Raw genomic sequence first — 22058 nt, forward strand, 5'->3', positions numbered from 1 at the left:
AATTCCTGAAAAAACATGTCCCAACACATTTTTTCAGACTGGCGGGTATGAAAATCTTTAAATCGATTTATCTCCGTTAATATGGCTCTAATCAAGATTTGGAGCGTTATTAGGAGCAAAAAAAAATTTCCTGAAAAAACATGTCCCAACCATCGGCGATTTCTCGCGAATTGAAGCGAAACATAACAACGTTACAACTCCTACTTTGAACAAAGCGTTTCAATTTTAAAGTTAATTTAATAATAAACTTATTGGAAATGTAACGCATGAGTAGATAAAGTTGAAATCTGCATTGCTCATAAATCATGATGAATTCTTAAGTTTAATTAAAATAAGTTTGCGTCCAATTGCAAATCCATAAATAAATACAACCTACAAAAAAAGAACCATAGAGATGTATTGTAACCATACAATAGAATTCATTGTATTTACAATAAATCGTATTGTCCACAACGATAAAATAATCATATAATGTATTGTTTCCACAATAGATTCTATGGTAAATGGGGAAATCTACAATAGAACAAGGGGGTTGTTATGTATCTTAACCATACGAAAAATCTCTTTTTCCCGAGCAGAGTTGAGCCATTTCCCATTAATTGTATTGTTTTTCTATTATTGAAAATTCATACGGGTCGTTTTGTACATCGATCGTAATAACAATATGTTCAAATTTCTTGTACAATATACGTACAATAAGATCGATTGGCAATAGATTAAGATGTAATTGTATTTTATTTTATGGTAATTGTATGGTTATTTTGTTCCGGGATGGTTTACTGACTTTTTCACGGCTCTCCCATGAAATTGCTTTTCAAATTCCTGGTGGTTTTTCGGCTTTCTCCGTTCACTGGCCACCCTGGAACTTTCGCTGGAATTCATCTACGTCCAAAGTCTTCAAAGTATTCCCTAGAAGCCTCCCCTCGAAACCTTGTGAAACTTATCCAATAATATCTAGACTGATTCCAATCTCCTATTCTCCATTTCCCCATTTCTGCAGACTGATGGAGGACTGTGGCGTCGCGATGTACTGCGACATGCACGCCCACTCACGCAAGCACAATGTGTTCATCTACGGGTGCGAGAATCTGAAGCGACATCCCGACCGGCGGCTGCTGGAGCAGGTCTTTCCGCTGATGTTGCACAAGAATGTCGCCGATAAGGTAACGGCCAGATCTGAACTAAGCCCTATAACTGATAACTGACAGTTGATTTGCTTCTTCCCCGCATCAGTTTTCGTTCGAGAACTGCAAATTTAAGGTACAGAAAAACAAGGAAGGCACCGGACGGATCGTCGTCTGGGTGCTCGGAGTGACCAACAGCTACACCCTGGAGGCGTCCTTCGGTGGCAGCACGATGGGTGGCCGGGCCGGGACGCACTTTTCCACGGCGGTAAGTTTTGTTTTCTGGGTTTTTTTTTCCCTGGAGAAACATTTTCTAATGAAGCGAATACTTCCGAACAGGACTACGAACACATCGGCCGGGCCTACTGCGAAACGCTGATGGACTACTACGACGATAATCCGATCAAAGTAAATTTCTTCGTCAAACGGTTGCGCAAGTTGCGAAAGAGGGAGAAAAAACTGCGAAAGGCACGCCGCAAGGCCCAACAGAGTGCCTGGTGGTGGTTGAACGAATGCTAATTTATTCCTGGAAAATTTGCTTTTGTTTTTAGCTTACTGCGTCTGAATTGGTTGATTGGAAAAATTCTGATCGCTCAAAATTCGTTGGAAATAAGCATGTTCCTAGAAGCAGCGAAGGAGTTTAACTGGAGAGGTTGCAATGTTTCGGATACGCTTTAGAGATTCGCCTCAAATGCAAGAAATTGCTACACTTTTCTTCGACGATGAACTACTGTGCAAACACTTCCAATTAATCGATGTTGAATTCACTTGAACTGATCAGAAATAAACCGCTTGCTGCGCCGAATCTTTGACAGATGGCGAATACACTCTCACCTGAAATCAATTAACAACAAGTTAAAGGCGAAAATTTTACACCGTAAAATAAGAACGCTGACTTTCAGTTAAACTCCTTCCCAGCTAACCAACTGAAACCAATCCGTCGATTGCATCGGATATAGCATTTACTCAACACCCATTTTTTTAATAACATTCTCACCCACCCACCCGAATTTTCTGTCGACTGTCGCTGCAAAAGTATTATCATTTTTATTTCGAAATAATAACGCCAGTTTTCTCTCGCTCTCACTCGCAACGTCTAAGCGAATCGTGTTTAGTTAAGTTAATTTAAATGCATAGCAAGCAAACGAAACAATAAGAAAGCAAGCATAAACTAGTAGGCGCATCTTTTAGAGTATTGCTCGAGTTAAAAAAAATAATTGAAGTCATTACGTTTGTATATTTGTAAATAATAGCATATTGTATACATTTCTTTTACTTATTTATTCATCAAATGTCAGCGCTTTCTTGAAGTATGTAGTAGTTTTGGAAACCGAAATCGAAGATCTTTTTTTTTTCTCTGTTTGGCATTGTACAAATTCGCAAAACAAAAAACAAGTGAAATTTGATAAAACGCAAATATTAAAGAGTATTCGCTTATTTTTAGTTCAAAAACAAATCCATCCGGGTTCGATAGAAGTTGTGTTTGTGTCATTTTTTTTCCTTTGTTGACATTTTCACCGTATTGTATTTGTCAGTGAGCGCGCGTGTGTATGATTGTTTGTATGGGAACGTGTGTTTGTGTTAAATATTATTGCAAGTACTTCCAGCACGACCACCAAAAATGACAAACCGAACGCGGCACGCCCATTTTGTTCTCGTGTAAGTTTTGACAGACAGCCATCGTCGACCATATGAAAAAGCAAATGTCATAATCGCACTCGTTGATGTTGTTCCGAAAAATTGCATGCAAGTCACCAACAGGGTTGCACGCTAGTTAAGGGCAAAATTCCTCACACGATTGTTGTTAAATTGATTTGTTTACTCTTTGCAAACGAACATTGACTGAAACCGAAACCATGACGATCAATGAATAGTGTCAGTATCGGGTAATTGTACTCAAGTTTTTATGGTTCATACGAAACATGCACAATCCATTGTCGGTCCCGCCTAGTCGAAGCGCCATTGAACGGCGGCTGGAGGAGTTTCTTCGGATTCCGGTGCCTCGGACGAAGGAGGAAAAAGCAGCCAAACGGGAGGAAAATGCCGCGCTCCAGAAGGAACGAACCGAAGAAGAGAACCGGAAACGTGCAAAACGAATAACCCTGAGGCCGCCATCTCCGCCGAAAGTGTTCCTGTTCAACTGGCGAAAATACGTTTGGGCGGCGAATCCCAAGACTAGACGCTATCACTAGAGACTGTGACACGTTTTCCGACTGTTCAATGTGTTACTCACCCGTCTATGTTCGTGTCCCTTGTGCGCTATAAAATCAAAACTACCCTTGCTATAAAACGCCACACACTATCCCAGTCAAACTTCCTGATACGATACTTTCTTTCACTCCACATCACACCGCTTTACAACACTTTTCTAACCACCGCCAGCGGAAGTACCGCCAGATCGTGCGCAAGTACTTGTGGTTCTTTATGAATCTGCACGATCCGAACTCGGAACCACCCTGCATGGAAGAATGGCGTTGGCGACTAGTCGAATTCAGCCAGATCCCTCTGCCTACGACGGAGGAGGAAAAGGCAGCCATAAAGGAAGCAGAGATCCTAGCCCGCCGGAAACGAGTCGAAGAGGAACGTATCAGCCGCATTGAAGCCAAAAAGGCCGCCGCTGTAGCTGCTCAAGTTCCTCCCGAACCGACCCCGTTCCGTTTCCAGTGGCAAAAGTACTTCTGGGCTAACAACCGAGGCAAGGAGGCCAAGCTACTACACTAGCGACATCTACAACACGCCACAGAGCACTGCTAACACACGTGTATATATGTTCAAACAATAGTTATGGATTTGTCCCATTGCCCACGCAGTAATGTACAGTCCAAGTAGAATTAGCAGAACTATTAGGCTAGATTTACGGTAACGCAGTTACTGCCCGCTCATAATCGAATGTTTACCTTTTGTGCTACAAAAAAAAAAACCTTAAGCGAGTCTACCGCAATAAAGCGCGCCAGTGCTTGCACTTCATACTGAACCTGGCCAACCTGGATTCAGCGCCACCGTCGAACGAAGCCATCCAACGACGGATGCAGCACTTCCGCTCCATTCCCGTTCCGCGCACCAAAGAGGAACGGGAAGCTCTGCGACTGGAGCAGGGACCTCGCAAACGGATCGTACGCCGGGTGGTCAAAGTCGTGCGGCGCGTCGTTCGGAAAACGAGACCCAAGACGCCCCAATCCGACGACGAGAGACAGATTTGACTCGATATTCTGGTTTGTTTATTTTGATTAGGTAGTTGAATAAAGTAGTCCATTTTTGGAAACCGAAAAGCACGCTTTGTAGAATCTTTTTTATGGCACCGAACGCACTTGATTAGGATGGAAAAAAACAAGCTTCTAGGTTTTGCAAAACGTTACCGAAAGTGGTTGTTTACTTTGAAGGAAAAGCTCCGCATGAAGATCCTGACTCGACTTTCGAAGGAGGGCTCCAGCGCGGAGGAACCGCTCAACATTCCCCTGTCGGATTACTCCAGCGACGAAGGCGACACCAGCACCAGTAGTTCCGAAGATGAAGGTTAGTGTGCTATAAAATTCATCGTTTTCGCTATAAAATTAGAAAAACGTTTTTCTTTCTCGCAGCTGGCAAAGATAGCATGGCAGAACTGGAAGGCCCGTGCTGTTCTTCACTGAGGGTACCTCCATCATCTCCGGTTCTACCGCAGAAATTCAAGGGAAACAAAAAGGTAATCACAACCGCACCTAACCTCAACTCTTTGAAAAACACTGTTCAACTTCCACCGCACAGGGCAAAAAGCAAAGTCGCACTCCGACCAGACCGTATCGGCGAAGAGCCCGCAATGCGCACCGCATCGTGCTGGACATTCCTACGGCCGAACCGGCTAGCGATTTCTTCGAGTACTCCTCCGACGAGGAATCGTCTCCGGTGGGCGGTCAGCCTCACCAGATGGCCGTGTCCGATACGGAGAATACGATCAAGCGGAGCTTCCGGCGGCACCACAAGTTTCGCCAATCGGAACGGATCAAGAAGCTGACGATGCTGGGCTGCGAAACGCAATATCTGATGCCACCGGAACTGATCGTACGGTCGGCGACGAGTCGATACATGTCCGAGGAGGAGGACGACAACAACCGGATGGTGATGAGCATTATCAAGGAGTTTCCACCGATCAGCAAGGAGCGCTCGTGGCAGGGATTCAACCGGAGGAGTGCGGAGAGGTGAGTTTTGGGCGATTGGTGGGGATGGGGATTCCTACAACATTTCAAATCTCTTTAACTCGGAAGACCAGGGTTCTGCATTTTCGAAACAAAGAAAAGAAAAGGAACTTTCCGCAGAAGCGCTTCATTTCGAGCAATATCATTTTCGTGTAGGTCACTGTGTTTCTTGTTATCGAGTCACAATGAACAATCCTCCTATCAAACATGAATTGGATATCGCTTGTTTCGTTCGTCAAGTGCATCAGTTCATTTCATTTGAAGCAAAGACGTGTTTCAATTGACGCAATGAATGATTCGAAAACTGCATCATTCGTTGCTTCCACTTTCACTTCAATTAGGGGCTCATTCGACTTGTCACGCGTCGCGTCGTCAGGCATCAAAATATAGTATCCGGATAGTATCCGCACAATACCGGTTGCCGATAGGGATGGCATCCGGATTATATGTAGTAATACATTGTTATTTTATATTAAACGAAAATAGAGCCCAACTGAAGTCCAAGATGGCGACCATTGGTTTCAAATACCCTACAATATGAGTATTTTTGAACCTTGGACGACGCGAAGGTGCCAAAAATCGATGTCCGACGCCATTTTGGAATCCAAGATGACGGCCATCGAGCTCTGGAAAAGTCTCTAATGGGTATTTTCCGAGGGGAACGACTCTATCTACGATGCAGAAAACATTGTGTTTTGCTGTGGCTAGCTGCGCGCACACTGAGTAAATAGAAAGAAGATTGATGACGATTCTGAAGATTTCCTGCAAAAAGATGATGCGCGATGCAAATAGATGCGACAAATGAAAGAAGATTTTTCGAAGATTGATTCGCTAGTGTGAGATTTGTTGAGCATCTAAACTTGAGATTTAGATGTGTCGCCCCCCTCGGTATTTTCAGAACGTGATCAACGCGCAGACGCCGAAGATCGATATTCGACAAATACTCTAAGATATGGGTATAGACCTTTTTGACGTTTAATCATCTTTCTCTATCTAGCACACATGGATGAATGGACGGTTTGTTCTCCCACTAATCTGTTTCCCTCTTGCTCGCACTCGTTCGCTTTAAATGGTACAGTAGTGTGCGCCGATTAAACGTCAAAAAGCTCTATTTTCGGAACGTAGACGACGCGTAGATACCGAAAATATATAGTGGACGCCATTTTGGAAACCGACATTGGGTTTCAGAAAAGTGTCAAATACCCTAAAATATTGCTATTTTCGGAACGGGAACGACGCATAGATTCGTATGGGTATTTGCGGAACGGGAACAACACGTTGGTGGCCATCGGGTTTCAAAAAAGTGTCAATATTGATGGATATTTTACAGTATTTTCCACATTTTCTGAAATTGGAAGCCACCAACTTGGAGTTCAAAATGGTGTCGAATATCGATTTTCATTCTCTAGCTGTCATACCGATTCAAAAAATACCTATATTAATGGGTATTTGACAGTATGTTCCACCTTTTTTTAAACTGGAAGCCGCCATCTTAGATTTTGAAATGGCGATTCCAAAAATACCCATATTGATGGATGAACAATGAACCGAGTGAACAATCAACAAAAGTAATTTGGATCGAACAGCTTCACTTCAATCCGAACGAAGGTGCATTTGACAGTGAAAGACGAAATGAACACGAATCAAACCAAAACAAACAGCATGGAAACTGATCGAAAGTGATGTTGAAGGGGATCTGCTCGAAGAGAAGACAGAATGACTTTCAATTGAAAGCGATGGCTGACAGCTTCGTCGTCGCTTGACGATTTTCGATTGAAAGTGGCTTTTTTGGGCCCTGCAGAAGACCCGAGCAAGGCTGTCATGGTAAATTTAATGCTGGTTACATACTATTTTTTAAATTAGCGCCCCCGCCACCTCAAATTTATGGGCAGCCCATAATTGTGTGTAATTTAAGAATGTTACAATTCCAAATTAGTGAAAAAAAAAATCGTATTTTTGAATCGACCTTCTCCGATTTCTATGAAACTTTGAGTAATTGTTTGTTTTGGGCAATGAATCTCATTTTTTTTTCCAAAATTTGGCCATTGTAAAATTTACAAAATGGCATCCTTGAAATTTTTCAGAAAATTGTAGCACGGAAACGGCATTTCTGATCGAAATTACGTCTAACACAAATGTGTAGAGAAAAATCATGTCGGTCTCTTCTATTTGGTAAAGTGGACTGTAAATTTCTTCGAGAAAGCTACTTTTTTCGGACCTTAAAAGAAACGCGTCCGGTTCACTGTAGCGTCAAAAACAACTCTCTTTATTGCGTCGAAATAAAAGCAAAATAAGAAAAAATACATGTGTTTGTATGTGTGTTACTGCGATACAAGGCATCGAGAGAAGAAATATGATAGGGGTGCTCAAAATATCGACAAACAATGTCTTTCTGGGAAAAATAAACAATTTTTGTTAGGTAAAGATTTAAAAAAATAAAAACCCAAATATATCAAAATTTTTTTGCCGTAGTTATTGGAACTGCCCTAAAGATTTCTGAAGTCGCTGAATTTCATAGAACTTTTTAAAAGTTCTCCCAATTTTCCTGAAGTAAATTGAACGGCCTTGAAGTTATTTTCCCTTTTCGAAACTTCTTTGAAGCTCATGGAACTTCCCTTAAAATCTTTCAACTTCTCTGTTTGTCCCTGAAGTTTCCTAAATTTTTAAGAATTTCTCGAAACCTCTCTATCGTTCCATCAATTTTCCTGATCTTCATGGTCTGTCCTGAAGACTACGCCATTTTCCTATTTTTTGGAACATTCTTGAAATTTATTTGAATTTTCATAATTCCTCGTAACACCATGAACTGCTCTGAAGTTCTCTGATCTCTTGTAGTACTGGAAACAGTCCTCCAAAAAAAATATGAAACAGCATAAAAATCTCAACATTTTCCTGAAGTTCTTTGGACATTTTTGAAGTTCCTTGGACATCCTTGAAGTTCTGGCAACTTTACTTAAGTTTTCGAAAATTCTCCGAGTTTCTTGAAACTTTTGTAAAATACCTGCAATTTCCATGAGGTTAATTGTACTGTCCTTAGGAGCTCTGTTCTTCCCTGATTCTTCTTAAGTTATTGAAGCTACTCAGAAATAAATTAAATTGTCCTGAAAATCTTTAATCTTCCTGGAAAATCTCTGGACTACCATTAAATTTCCGGAACTTCATCACTAAATTTCCCGAAAGTCTAGACTTTCTGAGCTTCCCCGATGATCTCTAGTCCTAACTTCTCTGCCTAAGTAGCATGTTTGATGTCATGAGGGTTCTGTAGACCATGATTTAGACTTGTAGATTGCTATAAAACCTCGATAAAACTTGCAATGCTGCTTGGGTGAGGATTTTGAAATTTATTCAAAACTACTCTCAATGTTCCTCAAGTTCTCTGAATTACTTTGAAGTTTTGTTAACTTTCCTGAAGTTATCGGGATATTCTTGAAGAACCGCACTACCGTTCATACTGGCGACATCGCTCTGATGAGACAACGAAACCCTACCCGCAAGCACCTCCGCTTTTCCTATCCTTCGACAATGTACCCCTCTAACCTCGGGTAAGCCGCGAGTATTCGGCCCAACTCCTACTAGACATAGAATTAAGTGAATTTTGTTACAAACAAAGAACAATGAATTATCGGCTCCGTAAAGCGAACGCGATTGAGCCTTACAAATAAACGAACTAGATAAAAAAAACTTCTTCGATGTTCCTGAAATTACCCTGAAGCTGATGGAACGGCCATGAAGCTTCCCTGAAGTTCCCGAAACTTTGAAGTTCCTGGAATTGCCCTGAAATTGTTAAAACTGCTTAAAAGATCTCTAAACTTCCCTTCTCTGCTGTTCCGAGAATTTCTATAAGTTTCGGTGAAGTTTCCAAATGTTGGTTTTAAGTTCTCTAAACTTCTCTGATGATCAGGTTCTCGCTATTTTTCGAAATTTACCTGGAGCTCTCGGGACTTCGCTGAAATTCCCGTAATTTTCCTAATATTTACGGCCCTGCACTGAAGTTCTCAGAACTGCCCTAAAATTCACGTAACGGCCGTTAAGATCATTAAATTCATATAACGTTTTGGAAGCTTCTCCAAAACTCCTGCAATTTTCCTGAATTTAATGGAGCTGCCCTAAAGCTGAACACCTATTGCAACCTAACATAAAGGACTTTAACGATTCCCCGTAGTTCTGGATGTTCTCAGAACTACCCTGAAGTTTTCGGAGCTTCCTTTAAATTCTTGAAATTCCCGAAATTCTGAAATTCTTTGTAGTTTGTTTGGACTTTGTTCTGCTATTTTTCTGAAGAAGCCTTTCCTGAAGTTTTAGGCAATGTTGCTGATTGATGAGCGAAGCCGCGATTTGAAACCGACGATACTCTCCACGGGAGAGAACTACAAACCAAAACTGTATCTGTTCATCAGTCACCTACCGCTTCAAGAGAAGAGCGAAAGAGTGTCCTTTACGTTTACGTCTTTATCCGTTCATTCTATGAAATGCACAAATCCAAGCCGATACCGAGGAAACTCGGGCACTGAGTGAGTGCCGCTCGAGTTTCTGGTGGCTTGAATCAGTGATTGACTGAGTCAATGGTTGAGCAAGATTTTACTGGTTATTATGTACGGATACGGAGACACGACAAAGAGAGTTATTTTTCTGGCAAGACCCCCCCTTTAAAAATACGTTACCCCGCTTTTTCACCAACTGCTTCAACGAACAGGTAGACTCACTCTGACTCAATTTGTCTCTATCAACACACTCTGACTCAGACCTCGAGTTAGATTCATGGTGAATCAGAACGACTAAGCTCAATGACTGAGAGAGAGAGAGAGAGAGTCTGGTTAGATGAACACATTCTCAGCATTTCTAGATAGAGCTGGAATTAGGGCGTAACAACCTTTGTAAACAATGACTTCTCTGGTTGATTCCTCGGAATCCAAGGCACGCCAGCACAAACCAACATATTCATCGGGTAGGAGAAGTCTTCCTCTACTCGATGGTGATGTCGATTTTCCAGGGAGAGCCATGGCCTTCGAGAAATCATCGAGAGAAGTCAGTGTTTACAAAAGCTGTTACACCCTAATTCCAGCTCTATCTAGATTTGTCTGTTCTCCCGCTGAGTTGAGTCGGAATATTTTTGTCATTGCCTCTGTCCTATTCGTAGTGAGAGTCTGGTAGGAAAATGAACATTGTGAGTTGTATCTCTCAAATACTGGTACTGAGTTGTCATTGATGCGAATATTTGCAACATTGGTTTTAGGAACTAAATATCCTAAAGTTCGCCAATTTGCAAACTGCTTTGAAGTTCTCAGAACCTTCCCGAAGCTCTCTGACTGTTCCTGAAGATCTTTAAAGTTAATAAAGCCTGATGAACCTAAAGCCTGATGAACCTTAAGAAGTTCTTCCCAAAACTTTAGGGATGGTCTTCCCAAAACTTCAGAAAAATCCTTCTCACAGAAAAGTTCGTCCCAGAACTCCAGAGAAGTTTTATTCAAAACTTCAGAGATGTTCTTCCCAAAACATGAGGGAAGTTCTATCTAGAACTTCAGAATAAAACCTGATCAACCGGAAGACTTGAAGAAATATCCTAGAATAAAATTCGGGAAAATTCTTCACAGAACTCTAGAAAAGTTCTATTCACAACTTGATGCAAGTTTCTCCAAGAACTGAAGAGAAGTTCTTCCCAGAATTTTGGAAAAGTTTTGCCCTGAACTCCAGGAAGTTCTTTTCAGAAATTTAGGAATGTTTTTCCCATAATTTCAAGGAAGTTCTTCCCAAAACTTCAGGAAAGCTCTTCCCAAAACTTCAAAGAAGTTCTTCCCAAATCTTCAGAAAAATCATTCTCAGAAATACAGAAAAGTTTTTCCCAGAACTCCAAGGGAAGTTTAGTCCAGAACTTTAGAGATGTTCTTCCCGAAACTTGAGGGAAGTTCTATCCAGAACTTCAGAATAAAACTTGATCAACTTCTTGAAGACTTCAAAAAATATCCTGAAATAAACTTCGGGAAAATTCTTCCCAGAACTCTAAACAAGTTCTATCTACAACTTGAGACAAGTTTTTCCCAGAAATGAAGGGAAGTTCTTCCCAGAATTTTGGAAAAGTTTTGCCCAGAACTCCAGCGAAGTTCTTCATAGATTTTTAGGGATGTTCTTCCCAGAATTTCAAGGAAATTCTTCCCAAAACATTCATCTTCGAACTTTGGACATGTTGCCTAAAACTTCAGAAAAATTCTTCTTGGAACTTAAGAAAATCTCTTCTCAGAAATCCAGGGAAGCTCTTTCCAGTGCTTCAGTTAAGTTTGCCCAAAAACTTCAGGGATGTTTTTCCATGAACTTTAGGGACGTTCTTTCCAAAACTATAAGGAAGTTCTTCCAAGAGCTTTAGGGAAGCTTTTTCCGGAACTTAGGAAAAAATCTTTTCATATCTTCAGGGAAGTTCTATCCAGACTTATAGGGAAGTTCTTTCAAGAACTTCAGAAAAGGTTTCCCCAGAACTTTTAAAAAATTCTTCCCAAAACTTAAAGGAAGTTTTTCTCAAAAGTTCAAGGAACTTCTTCCCAAAACTTCAGGAAAGCTCTTCCCAAAACTTCAGAAAAATCATTTTCAGAAAAACAGAAAAGTTTTTCCCAGAATTGCAGCGAAGTTTAGTCCAGAACTTTAGAGATGTTCTTCTCAAAACATGAGGGAAGTTCTATCTAGAACTTCAGAATAAAACCTGATCAACCTGAAGACTTCAAAAAAGATCCTAAAATAAACTTCGGGAAAATTCTTTCTAGAACTCTAGAAAAGTTCTATCTACAGCTTGAGGCAAGTGATTCCCAGAACTTTAGGGAAGTTCTTCCCAGAATCTTGGAAAAAAAATTCCAGAACTCTAGGGAAGTTCTTCATAGAACTTTAGGGGTGTTCTTCCCAGAATTTCAAGGAAGTTCTTGCCAAAACGTCAAAGAAGTTCGTCTGTGAACTTTGGGCATGTTTCCCAAAACTTCAGAAAAGTTCTTCTTAGAACTTAAGAAAAGCTCTTCCCAGAACTCCAGGGTAGCTTTTCCCAGTGCTTCAGTAAAGTTCGTCCAAAAACTTCAGGGATGTTTTTCCATGAACTTTAGGAGCGTTCTTTCCAAAACTATAAGGAAATTCTTCCAAGAGCTTTAGGGAAGCTTTTCCGAAACTTAGGAAAAAATCTTTTCATATCTTCAGGGAAGTTCTTCCCAGAACTTCAGGGAAGTTCTATCCAGACCTATAGGAAATTTCTTTTAGAGCTGAAGCTGAAAAGGTTTCCTCAGAACTTCCGAAAATTTCTTCCCAGAACTCCAGTAAAATCGTCCCAGAACTTGAAGGAAGTTTTTCTCAAAACTTCAAGGAACTTCTTCCCAAAGCTGCAGATAAATCCTTCTCAGAAATACAGAAAAAAAATCCCAGAACTCCATAGAAGTTTAGTCTAGAACTTTAGAGATGTTCTTCCCAAAACATAAGGGAAGTTCTATCCAGAACTTAAGAATATAACCTGAATCAACTGAATCATCCTGAACCAATCAGGATCCAAATCAACCTGATCATCCTGAAGACTTCAAAAAATATCCTGAAATAAACTTCGGGAAAATTCTTCCTAGAACTCTAGAAAAGTTCTACCTACAGCTTGAGGCAAGTGTTTCCCAGAGCTGAAGGAAAGTTCATCCCAGAATTTTGGAAATTTTTCCCAGAACTCTAGGGAAGTTCTTCCCAGAACTTCTTTAGGGAATTTCTTCCCAGAACTTCTTTAGGGAAGTTCTTCCCAGAACTTCTTTAGGGAAGTTCTTCCCAAAATCTCACAAAAGTCCTTCCTAGAAGTTCAGGGAACTACTTCCCACAATTCCAGGGAAGTTCTTCCGAGAACTTGAGAAGACTTTAAAGAAATTCTTCAGATAACTTTAAGGAAGTTCTTTCTAGAACTTTAGGAAAATTTTCCCACGACTTCAGTCAAAGAAATGTTTTAGGATTCCAAGGGACATAGATCTTCAAGAAACATCGTAGAACTTTCGAAAACTTCGCAGACATTCATTGAACTGTGTAGAAGGTTAGGAAACTTTCTAGAAGTGCAACAAATTTCATAGACATTTAGCTAACTTTGCAAATGCTAGACTTTGTAGATGCTCAGTGAACTTCGTAGAACAACATTGTTGAAAATAAGCGAACTTTAGAGAAATTTGGCTAACTTCTCACAAAAGTGAACAACTTTTCCAAAAAACAGAATCTATTTTGACTGGATCATTAGAACCAGATTCAGCGGAAATGTCCAATGCGAACTTTTCTCTATGCAGTAGCACCACCTAGCGAATGAATTCTTAGGCAAAATATCTACCAAGATTGAGGTACCCACAATTCTAGTGAACAACTGAAGACATGAACCACCTGTCTTAAGCCCGACGACTTTCCAGAATTATTTCTCACTTCCACGGTAGACTGAAACATCTTCTAAATACACACCCCTATTCTGTATTTCGTTTCAAACGAAATTCTCATACAAAAAAAAAAAAAAAATTTTTGTATGAGAATATCGTTCGAAACGAAATACAGAATAGGGGTGACAATTGAAATTCCCGGCGCCGAGGAACACCATCCACCATAAAATCAATAATTTTTCAATATCCCCAAACCCCTAGAAACCGAGCGGAAATGATGAAACCGATGAGCCCGGACCACATCTTTGCCCATCTGTCGTTCAAGCGGTCCATCTGGACCGGAACGCACTCGGACGGGTACGTCAACGAAGCGGCGACCATCAACTCCCGTCCCCTATCCTGGGGTGTCCCACCAGTTCTGGTCAAATCCACCCACTTCGACAACGAAGCCCTGCTGACGTAAGTTTTGCAATCCCGATGATTACCCACGAAAAAATAATAATTCATTTCCCATCCAAACAGTGCCTGTTCGCAGAAGCTGGCCGCCTGGAAGGACGAAAAGCGAAGCCTCAAGGAGAAACACTACAAGAGCATGTCCCGCCTGGCCGCCAAGGATAAGGAGAATCGTTCGGCAGTGAGCAGCGCTGCCACCCGGGTGAAGCTGTCCCTCGCCGATCAGTACAGCGGCGGAAAGCAGAAAGCCTCCTCCGACAAGAAGCATAGCGATAGTTCCGAAGGCAGTGGCATTGCCAAAGTTCGGAGGAAAACCAGGTACAGATGGGAATTATAGTTCTAAACCCTAAATCATATCCATTTACCCTACCCTCCTCAGATCGACCCTGAACAAAATCGTAGAGAAAGCGGAAATCATTACTCACCTGTCGCGCAGTGCACGTTCCGGTCACTCCCGTCGGATGGCAGTCGCCGCAGCAGCTAGTCTTCTCTCGTCGTCCGGTTCTCCCCGGAAGGCCACAAGCACCAGCAATCTGCTAGGTCCGGTATCCGGATCGCAAACCCAACTGCTCGTTTCCAGTCAATCGCTTAAAACACCAATCCACACCGGTGGCGGCAATAAGTTCAAAACCGGCGGAATAGTCGTAACGGCCGCTCAACCTCTGCACTCGAAGCAACGGAAAACCGCACAAGGACACTTGCGAGCCGTCAGGACACCGTCCAATGCACCCAGCAACAACAACAACAACAACCAATCTTCTTCCACTTCACCGACCAAACTGCCCACGACGACCACAATCGATATACAGCTGACCACACTCTGCTCCGAGACGGAATCTGAAAAGAACGTCAAAATTGTTAGGAAGCACAAAAAGAAGCACCGGATCGGCAACAGGGACAAATCGGCGGCCGGCAGAGTGCCGGCCTGATCCCGATAGGATTGCTCTATACACTACTCAACGAAATGCAAAGCAAATATGTAATATTATGTTAGTCTTAACCGTGAAAAACAAAACCGTCCAAAGGACCAGAAGTGACCTTGTTGCCGCTCCTCAGCGCCTAATTGAAATCAGATACAGCCTACGATGGAGATAAAAAAAATACCTTGTTTGTCAGTGTGAGAAAAGTGACTTTATTAGAACTGAACAGTAATATAAGCCTAATCTAAAAAATTAAACACCAATAACTATTTCGTTTCTCTTACCTAAATTGATGACTGAATTCCGGAACTGAACGAAACGGAGAAGCACCGAATGAGATTAGCATAACATCAAAACACAACAAAAATTGATTTTTCCTCTCGCACCGATCGAATTATGAACGAACGAAATTCCGCGACGACTGCTAATGCTTATCACGAACTGATAAGTGTTTTTCTTTCTGTCCTTTCACTCTTTTCGTGACACGGTGAATTCACAGACACACACACTTGACACTTGAGATGATCGGAAATCGGAACGACGGTGGCTGCGGCGTCGGAAGAAGATCGATCTTTATTTTTTCTGCACTAGTGCGGCGCTCTGTGGGTGGGTGGAAAACAAACGAACGGGACGACGAAGCAGAACCAAAACAAAACAAACATAACACTTTCTTGTCGCGGGTTTTTGGTCGATGCAGGCGCAAAGTTTTCGTATTGATGGTGGTATGTTTTTCGTGGGATGTCATCATACCAGGTAGGGTGACCATTTGGAGGTTTTATTATACGGTATACCAAAAACCAAAATAGCCCACTAGACCTTTTGACGTTTAATCGTCTTTCTCTATCTAGCACACATGGATGAATGAAGGGTTTGTTTTCCCACTAATCTGTTTCCCTCTTGGTCGTAATCATTCGATTTAAATTGTGCAGTACACACTTAATCTAGCTCGGTAAAATCTCCAACAGCCGACTACCTCGGCATTTACTTTTGCTGATTTCTCTGCAAAATATCTATTTGTTAGCTGATATCTCAGCAAAATCTAATTTGTTAGCTGATTCTCGGCAATTGTTTTACTGAATCTCAGCAAAATAAATTGCAGAACTACTCGGCTGTTGGAATCTCGGCGAAAAAATTTAAGTGTGTAGTGTACGCAGATTAAACGTCAAAAAGCTCTCTAGCAACAATCGATTCCCTACCCTAATAAAAAATGTATGGTTAATTTGCTTAACGACGTGTTCTGGGTATCATCCAAACCATTTGTGGAATAGTTCAATGATTTGGGTTATCGTTCGTTTATAGTTATTTTTTATGAGGGTAGTCCCCACCGAGGTCCCCACACACTTAAATTTTTTCGCCTATATTCCTACAGCCGAGTAGTTCTGCAATTTATTTTGCTGAGATTCAGTAAAACAATTGCCGAGACTCAGCTAACAAATAAGATTTTGCTGAGATATCAGCTAACAAATATATATTTTACAAAGATATCAGCAAAAGTAAATGCCGAGGTAATCGGCTGTGGGAGATTTTACCGAGCTAGATTAAGTGTGCACACAGCAAAAACAATTGTAATATCTATGAACGTAATTCAAGCTGATGTATGAAATAATGATGTAATATAGCAAAAAGCAGAAACAATATTACATCAATGGATGTAATTTTGTTCGCAAAATCAATGTACGTCGTACAATGTGATATTACACAACTGATGGATTGACCTCGGGATTGACCTGGTTGCAGCAGTTTCGATGTAATATTCAACAACTTTTTTTGCTGTGCATCAAGCCCACACTCAAAAATTCGACACATGATTTTCATATGTCCACACATAAACATAATCCACTCAGAAGTACACATGGAATTTATGAGTCAGATGAGTAGTATGTGTGGTTACGCATGGATTTTATGTGTACACATATCAAGCAAAGATGAATACTAATAGCACAAACGAAGTTACAGACGACTTTCTCCGAAGAAATTAATTAAAATAAGGTGGTTCTCTGTAATAGAATTTTAGACCACTTTCCGCCGCTCACCGCCAGGTTCGCTAGTATTTTTGATTTGAATTAATTCAAGTTGGTTTTGTGTGCAATGATCTGGCAACTCGCGTTCTCACTCGCGTTGACGGGGTGCTGTTTTCTCACTCATCGAAGGAAATTTTGATTAGAGTGAGAAAGTAAGGAACAGTCAGCGCGGGAACCGTGTGCGGTACTATAGGTGCGGCAGAAAGAATGTAGTCGACTCCTTCGTTCTCACGGTGTTCTTACGCATGATCCAACGTTACGTCACACTAGATTATGCATAAGAACGTCGTGATAATGAAAGAGCAAAGTTTGTATGTTTGGGAGCCTCTCGCATTCAACTCGCATTCGTCCTCGAGTTCGTGTGGAAGCCATTCAGAGCGGAGGTGGCCAGGAGCGTGGCATTCGAAGTGGAACCGTTCCGACTCCACTGGTCGTTGGATTGGGGGAAGCCTGTGAAATCGCTAGCCGTGAAATGAAGTACGATCACAAATGGATGGAGTTCCTCTCGAAACGCCTGATGGACCAAATCTTCGCATCGCTACCGAAAGTCATCCGCAATGGCGATCCAGTTCATTCTTATCCCGGATGTATCAATCTGTCGTTTGCATACGTTGAGGGTGAATCGCTGTTGATGGCGCTGAAAGACGTTGCCCTCTCGAGTGGGTCGGCTTGCACTTCGGCTTCGCTGGAACCGTCGTATGTGCTGCGTGCGATTGGTGCCGACGAAGATCTGGCTCACAGCTCGATTCGCTTTGGCATCGGACGGTTTACCACCATCGAGGAAATCGACTACATAGCTGAAAAGTGCATCAAGCACGTGACTCGACTCCGAGAGATGTCCCCGCTGTGGGAGATGGTCCAGGAAGGTATCGACATCAAGTCGATCCAGTGCTCACAGCATTAGAGCGGACGGGTCGGGGCATATTTTAAAGAGAGATTTGATTTTGTATGTTCTGCTGTGTATGGTTGAATTCAGTGAGGGTTTTTTTTTAATTGTTAATCATTGATTGTGTTATTAACACATCCACTTTTGGTAGTAAGTAGGTATTGAGACGAGAGAAAAATAATGTATAGCTTTGCTACATATGCTATTAGAGACAGCAATAAATCTTATACAGTGAAATCATTGTGAGTATTTCATCATTCACTTGGCGAAAAAACTTCCTATCAGCGATTGTTTGAAATAGTATAAACTTTGTTAATTCCCGTCAAGGACGGCGTTGTTACGACTACGCTAAATTCGCAAATCTGAGGTATTCGTGGACTGCCATCTCAGATTTGCTTTGGCGCGGATTAGTTCCACTTAGGGTTAATTCAACTAAGTTTCGATTCTAATTATTTGAAGACTCCAGGAAAATCTACGTTTAGAAAGACCTTCTATTATTTAATAAAGAAGTAAAGCAGTAAAGTTATTAATAGTTGGGCAAGCTAAAATATCATTTAAAAAAATGTGTTCAATGTCGATAAGCTTTCCGCAAAATCCGCACTTCAAAAGCCATAAAACCGCACAAAATTTGCGACACTTGTAACAGCCCTGCAGTTGGCTTCGGCGTGCCAGAGAATACCTAATCCACCTAACCGGACCTGAAGAAACGGAAAGGAGCGCGACTGGGATTAGACGGGCTAGCCTTATGAAGCTCTCTACTGACATACAATATAGCATGGTTGCAGCAACCTTATATTTCACCTATTTGTCTCTAAAGATCACTAATTTACACCCGACACCCTAGGTAGGATAATGTCATCGCAAATAACAACAATTCCCGTTGAATACATAGTGCGAAAAATGCTCTTGAATTACCCCAAACCGTCTCATCACAACCTACGCCTCGGTCAGCGTGGCCCGACCGATCGTTTTCGGCATCTTTTTATTGGTGGAATCCTCGAGCTCCTTCGGTTTGTAGTAATGCGGTGCCGCCTCCAGCAGCCACTTGCTTTCGATTTCAATCACCGACCGCATGTACTCCTTCGTCGTAAACACCAGCTCGTGGTACAGCACCCAACGAGGCAGTTCTTCGAACAGTGCCGAATTCGGATGGATCATCACCGTCTGATTGTGCTTGGCCGTTTTGTAGTGACCCCCCCTTGGAGAGCCGAGCGACGTGATAAAAGTACCCGGCTGTAATAGCCTTCCGGATGTTGGTCGTTTCCGGCAGACTGGAAACCATTTCGATTTCGACTCGCTGCATTAACCCAACCAGCTGCTCCCGGACATCGCGAGCTCGTTTCATCGAACGGAACTGAATGAAATTTTCGTAACACCACTGAGTGCTGTAGTCCGATTCGGCCCATTGGTTGTAGACCTGCAGCAAACTCAAGTGGTCCCCGTGCATGTGGTTGAAGTTCTTCCGGGCCGTATCTGCGTGGATGATTTTATCTTTCGGTCGGTAGAAGATGGCTCCATTCACCGATAGCATTGCAGCGATGGCCACCACCTCCTCGGAACATTTGTACTTTTCACTAGCAAGCAGCATTTTTGCCATCATGGGATCGACCGGAAATTCCGCCATCCGTCGTCCAAGTTTGGTCAGTTTACCGTGGTGATTCAATGCCCCTAGGGCGTAAAGTTGCTCCAATGCCAAAACCAACGTTTCATGTGGTGGAGGATCGAGGAAATCGAAATTAAGCAAATCGTTGATTCCAAGAGCTTTGAGCATTAGCACGGCATTGCCCAGGTTTATGCGCTGAATTTCCGGGACGGTGTTGTCTTCCAGCTCGTGTTTGTATGCCCAGGCTGTGTACAGACGAAAGCACTTGCCAGGGGCAACGCGCCCTGCTCGACCTGCACGTTGATTGGCAGACGCTTTCGAAATGGGCACGACCATCAGGGTCTCCATCCCGGTTCTGGAGTTAAAATTGTTTTGCTTTGCAAAGCCCGGATCGATCACGTACATTATGTTATCGATGGTTAGTGATGTCTCGGCGATGTTGGTGGCCAGTACGACTTTCCGGGCGTTCGGTGGAGTTGGATCGAAAATTTTCGCCTGCATGTCCGATGGGAATGATGAGTAGTTCCTTGAGTTTGGAACCCAACCGCTTGACGCGATCCTGGAGCATCTCCTGGCAGGCTTCGATTTCCTCTTGTCCTGGAACGAAAAAAAAATGTAATTTTTTAACATCGCATAGAAATAGACCCACTTACCAGTTAAAAATACAAGAATGTCTCCAAGAGGCTGAGTGGCATGAATCTGTAGAACCGACACCACACATGCATCGATATAATCTGCTTCCGGTGCTTTGGTGTAGAAGACATCAACCTAGAAGAGAAAAAGTTAGATTTTACAGCAAAACACAAAGCAAGTCAAATCTAACTACGTACCGGAAAACGACGACCAGGAATACGGAATATGTTCGCATCATCGAAGAAATCCGAAAACTTTTCCGCATCCAACGTGGCACTGGAAATCAGTAGTTTCAAATCCAACCGAAACCGCGCAATGTCCTTCACCAATCCAAACAGAATGTCCGTGTGCAACGTACGGTCGTGAGCTTCATCGATAATCATCACACTATACGAAGCTAGGTCCGGTTCCGAAAGAAACTCCCTGTGCAACGTACCATCTGTCATGTATTTAATGACAGTCCGCTCGGATGTGCAATCCTCGAAACGAATACTATAACCAACTTCGTTGCCCAACTTGACGCCCATTTCCTGTGCAACACGTGCCGCCACGGACATCGCTGCCACGCGACGAGGCTGAGTACATCCAATCTTCTTGCCGTCGTTTGTAAACCCAGCTTCATAGAGATACTGTGGAATCTGTGTCGTTTTTCCCGAACCCGTTTCTCCTTCGATAATAAGAATTTGGTGTTCTTTTATAGCGGCTATGAGATCCTCCTTGAATGGAAAAACTGGAAGTGATTTCTTCGTTTCCTCAATGTCCATCTTCTTCCTTTCCTCCTCAGATACCGGTGCTTTCCGGTCCTTTTCTTTAGTTCCATCCAGTCGGAGTGCCTGGACGAAATCAATCTGATCATCCAACAGCAGTTCATTGGCGTTGACGGCGACTCTGTAGCTCTTTACTCCTATGAGAAAATCCATAAGCAAACGTCAGACTGTGCGTGAAACATGGCGGACTTCGTACTATCCTTTCACTCCATCGAAAATTCCCATAAGAAACTGTCTACATTTGCTGTAAGAGCAAATTTTTCGACAGTGCTGTCAACGCCAATACTCTTCAGCACCAGCACCACTTGCGAACCTCTTCGTTTTTGAAAGTAAATTTCACGCACAGTCTGACGTTTGCTTACGGATTTTACCATAGGAGTAAAGAGTTATAGATTCGCCGTCAAGGCCAATAGCATCAACTATATATACTTTAAGCTAGTACATATGAGTAGATAGTGTTGCCGTGAGGTACACTCGAAAATTTCAAACGTAAGTGCGTCAAATCAAATTTTGAGCCGCTCCGTCTGTCACTTCGTTTGTGGTTATACCGTACCTTAACTGACTAGACTAAGTAGGCTATCTGAGGTCCTATGTTGTTGTGAAATTGTAAAAGGCGATTAAGGTGTTTCGCTGTGAGATCCTTATTCTCGTAACCACTTCGAAACTTTTAGTGCACATATATCAGCTTCTACGGTACGGTACGTATCCCACAATGAAACTGTTACTCCACGTTTGCTGTACTGCAACATACATGAAGTAGCAATTTCAGGTGAAATGGTGCATTAATTTCGGAGGTCTCGTTTTAGCTAAATTTCCGTGCAAATAAATAGTGATTGGTGATAAACAAAGATTTAATTTCGATTCCCCCAGTGAGAAATGATAGTGACCACCAGAGTGCGCCGTGGAAAACCGTGTCTTTGTCGGGTCGTAATACGTCAGTGTGAGACCATTATTGCTCAAAAAGGGTGTGAGGGCCTGGGGACAAGAGAAGTTTTCCTCCCGTCAGATTTTTCGTTTTTATTTTTCCATCGCGCATAAACTAGTTTCAGATAATATTTCTTTGCCAACGGATAACATTTATGCTGGAAAAATGTCAAATTGTTGGAGAAAAGCTCCTGCGTGCGTTTTGCC

At 42.2% G+C, this 22058-nt stretch overlaps 2 protein-coding genes and 1 pseudogene across 3 annotated transcripts in view; 2 read left to right on the forward strand and 1 right to left on the reverse strand.

Annotated features, from left to right (window-relative positions):
* Nna1 (Nna1 carboxypeptidase) overlaps nucleotides 1-15078 on the forward strand; it is a 121025-nt gene extending 105947 nt beyond the window's left edge. The window contains exons 9-17 of one of the 2 annotated variants that reach the window (XM_065221436.1): nucleotides 1001-1163; nucleotides 1234-1392; nucleotides 1464-1532; nucleotides 4505-4637; nucleotides 4703-4806; nucleotides 4869-5299; nucleotides 13906-14103; nucleotides 14167-14415; nucleotides 14477-15076. In XM_065221436.1, coding sequence (XP_065077508.1) covers nucleotides 1001-1163; nucleotides 1234-1392; nucleotides 1464-1532; nucleotides 4505-4637; nucleotides 4703-4806; nucleotides 4869-5299; nucleotides 13906-14103; nucleotides 14167-14415; nucleotides 14477-15026 — 2056 coding nt within the window. In that variant the 3' untranslated portion in view covers nucleotides 15027-15076. Of the gene's footprint in view, nucleotides 1-1000; nucleotides 1164-1233; nucleotides 1393-1463; nucleotides 1533-4504; nucleotides 4638-4702; nucleotides 4807-4868; nucleotides 5300-13905; nucleotides 14104-14166; nucleotides 14416-14476 lie in introns of both variants that reach the window. The other variant, XM_065221437.1, reaches the window with a different exon arrangement.
* Nucleotides 15079-17020: 1942 nt separating this feature from the next.
* LOC135700787 (cysteine desulfurase-like) lies at nucleotides 17021-18141 on the forward strand. Its single transcript, XM_065221427.1, has one exon. The coding sequence runs from the start codon at nucleotides 17352-17354 to the stop codon at nucleotides 17940-17942; it is 591 nt and encodes a 196-aa protein (XP_065077499.1). The 5' UTR covers nucleotides 17021-17351; the 3' UTR covers nucleotides 17943-18141.
* A 628-nt stretch (nucleotides 18142-18769) lies between these two features.
* Nucleotides 18770-21064, reverse strand: LOC135700835 (probable pre-mRNA-splicing factor ATP-dependent RNA helicase mog-4; annotated as a pseudogene).
* Nucleotides 21065-22058: the final 994 nt, after the last annotated feature.

Source organism: Ochlerotatus camptorhynchus, unplaced genomic scaffold (assembly GCF_037179485.1).
Source record: "Ochlerotatus camptorhynchus isolate MF236.1 unplaced genomic scaffold, CSIRO-AGI_Acam_v1.1 ptg000142l, whole genome shotgun sequence".
NCBI classification, from domain to species: Eukaryota; Metazoa; Arthropoda; class Insecta; order Diptera; family Culicidae; genus Ochlerotatus; species Ochlerotatus camptorhynchus.

Bases quoted from the DNA above. Each gene is read 5' to 3' on its own strand.
- LOC135700787 (XM_065221427.1), top strand. From the start codon at position 17,352: ATGTTTGGGAGCCTCTCGCATTCAACTCGCATTCGTCCTCGAGTTCGT.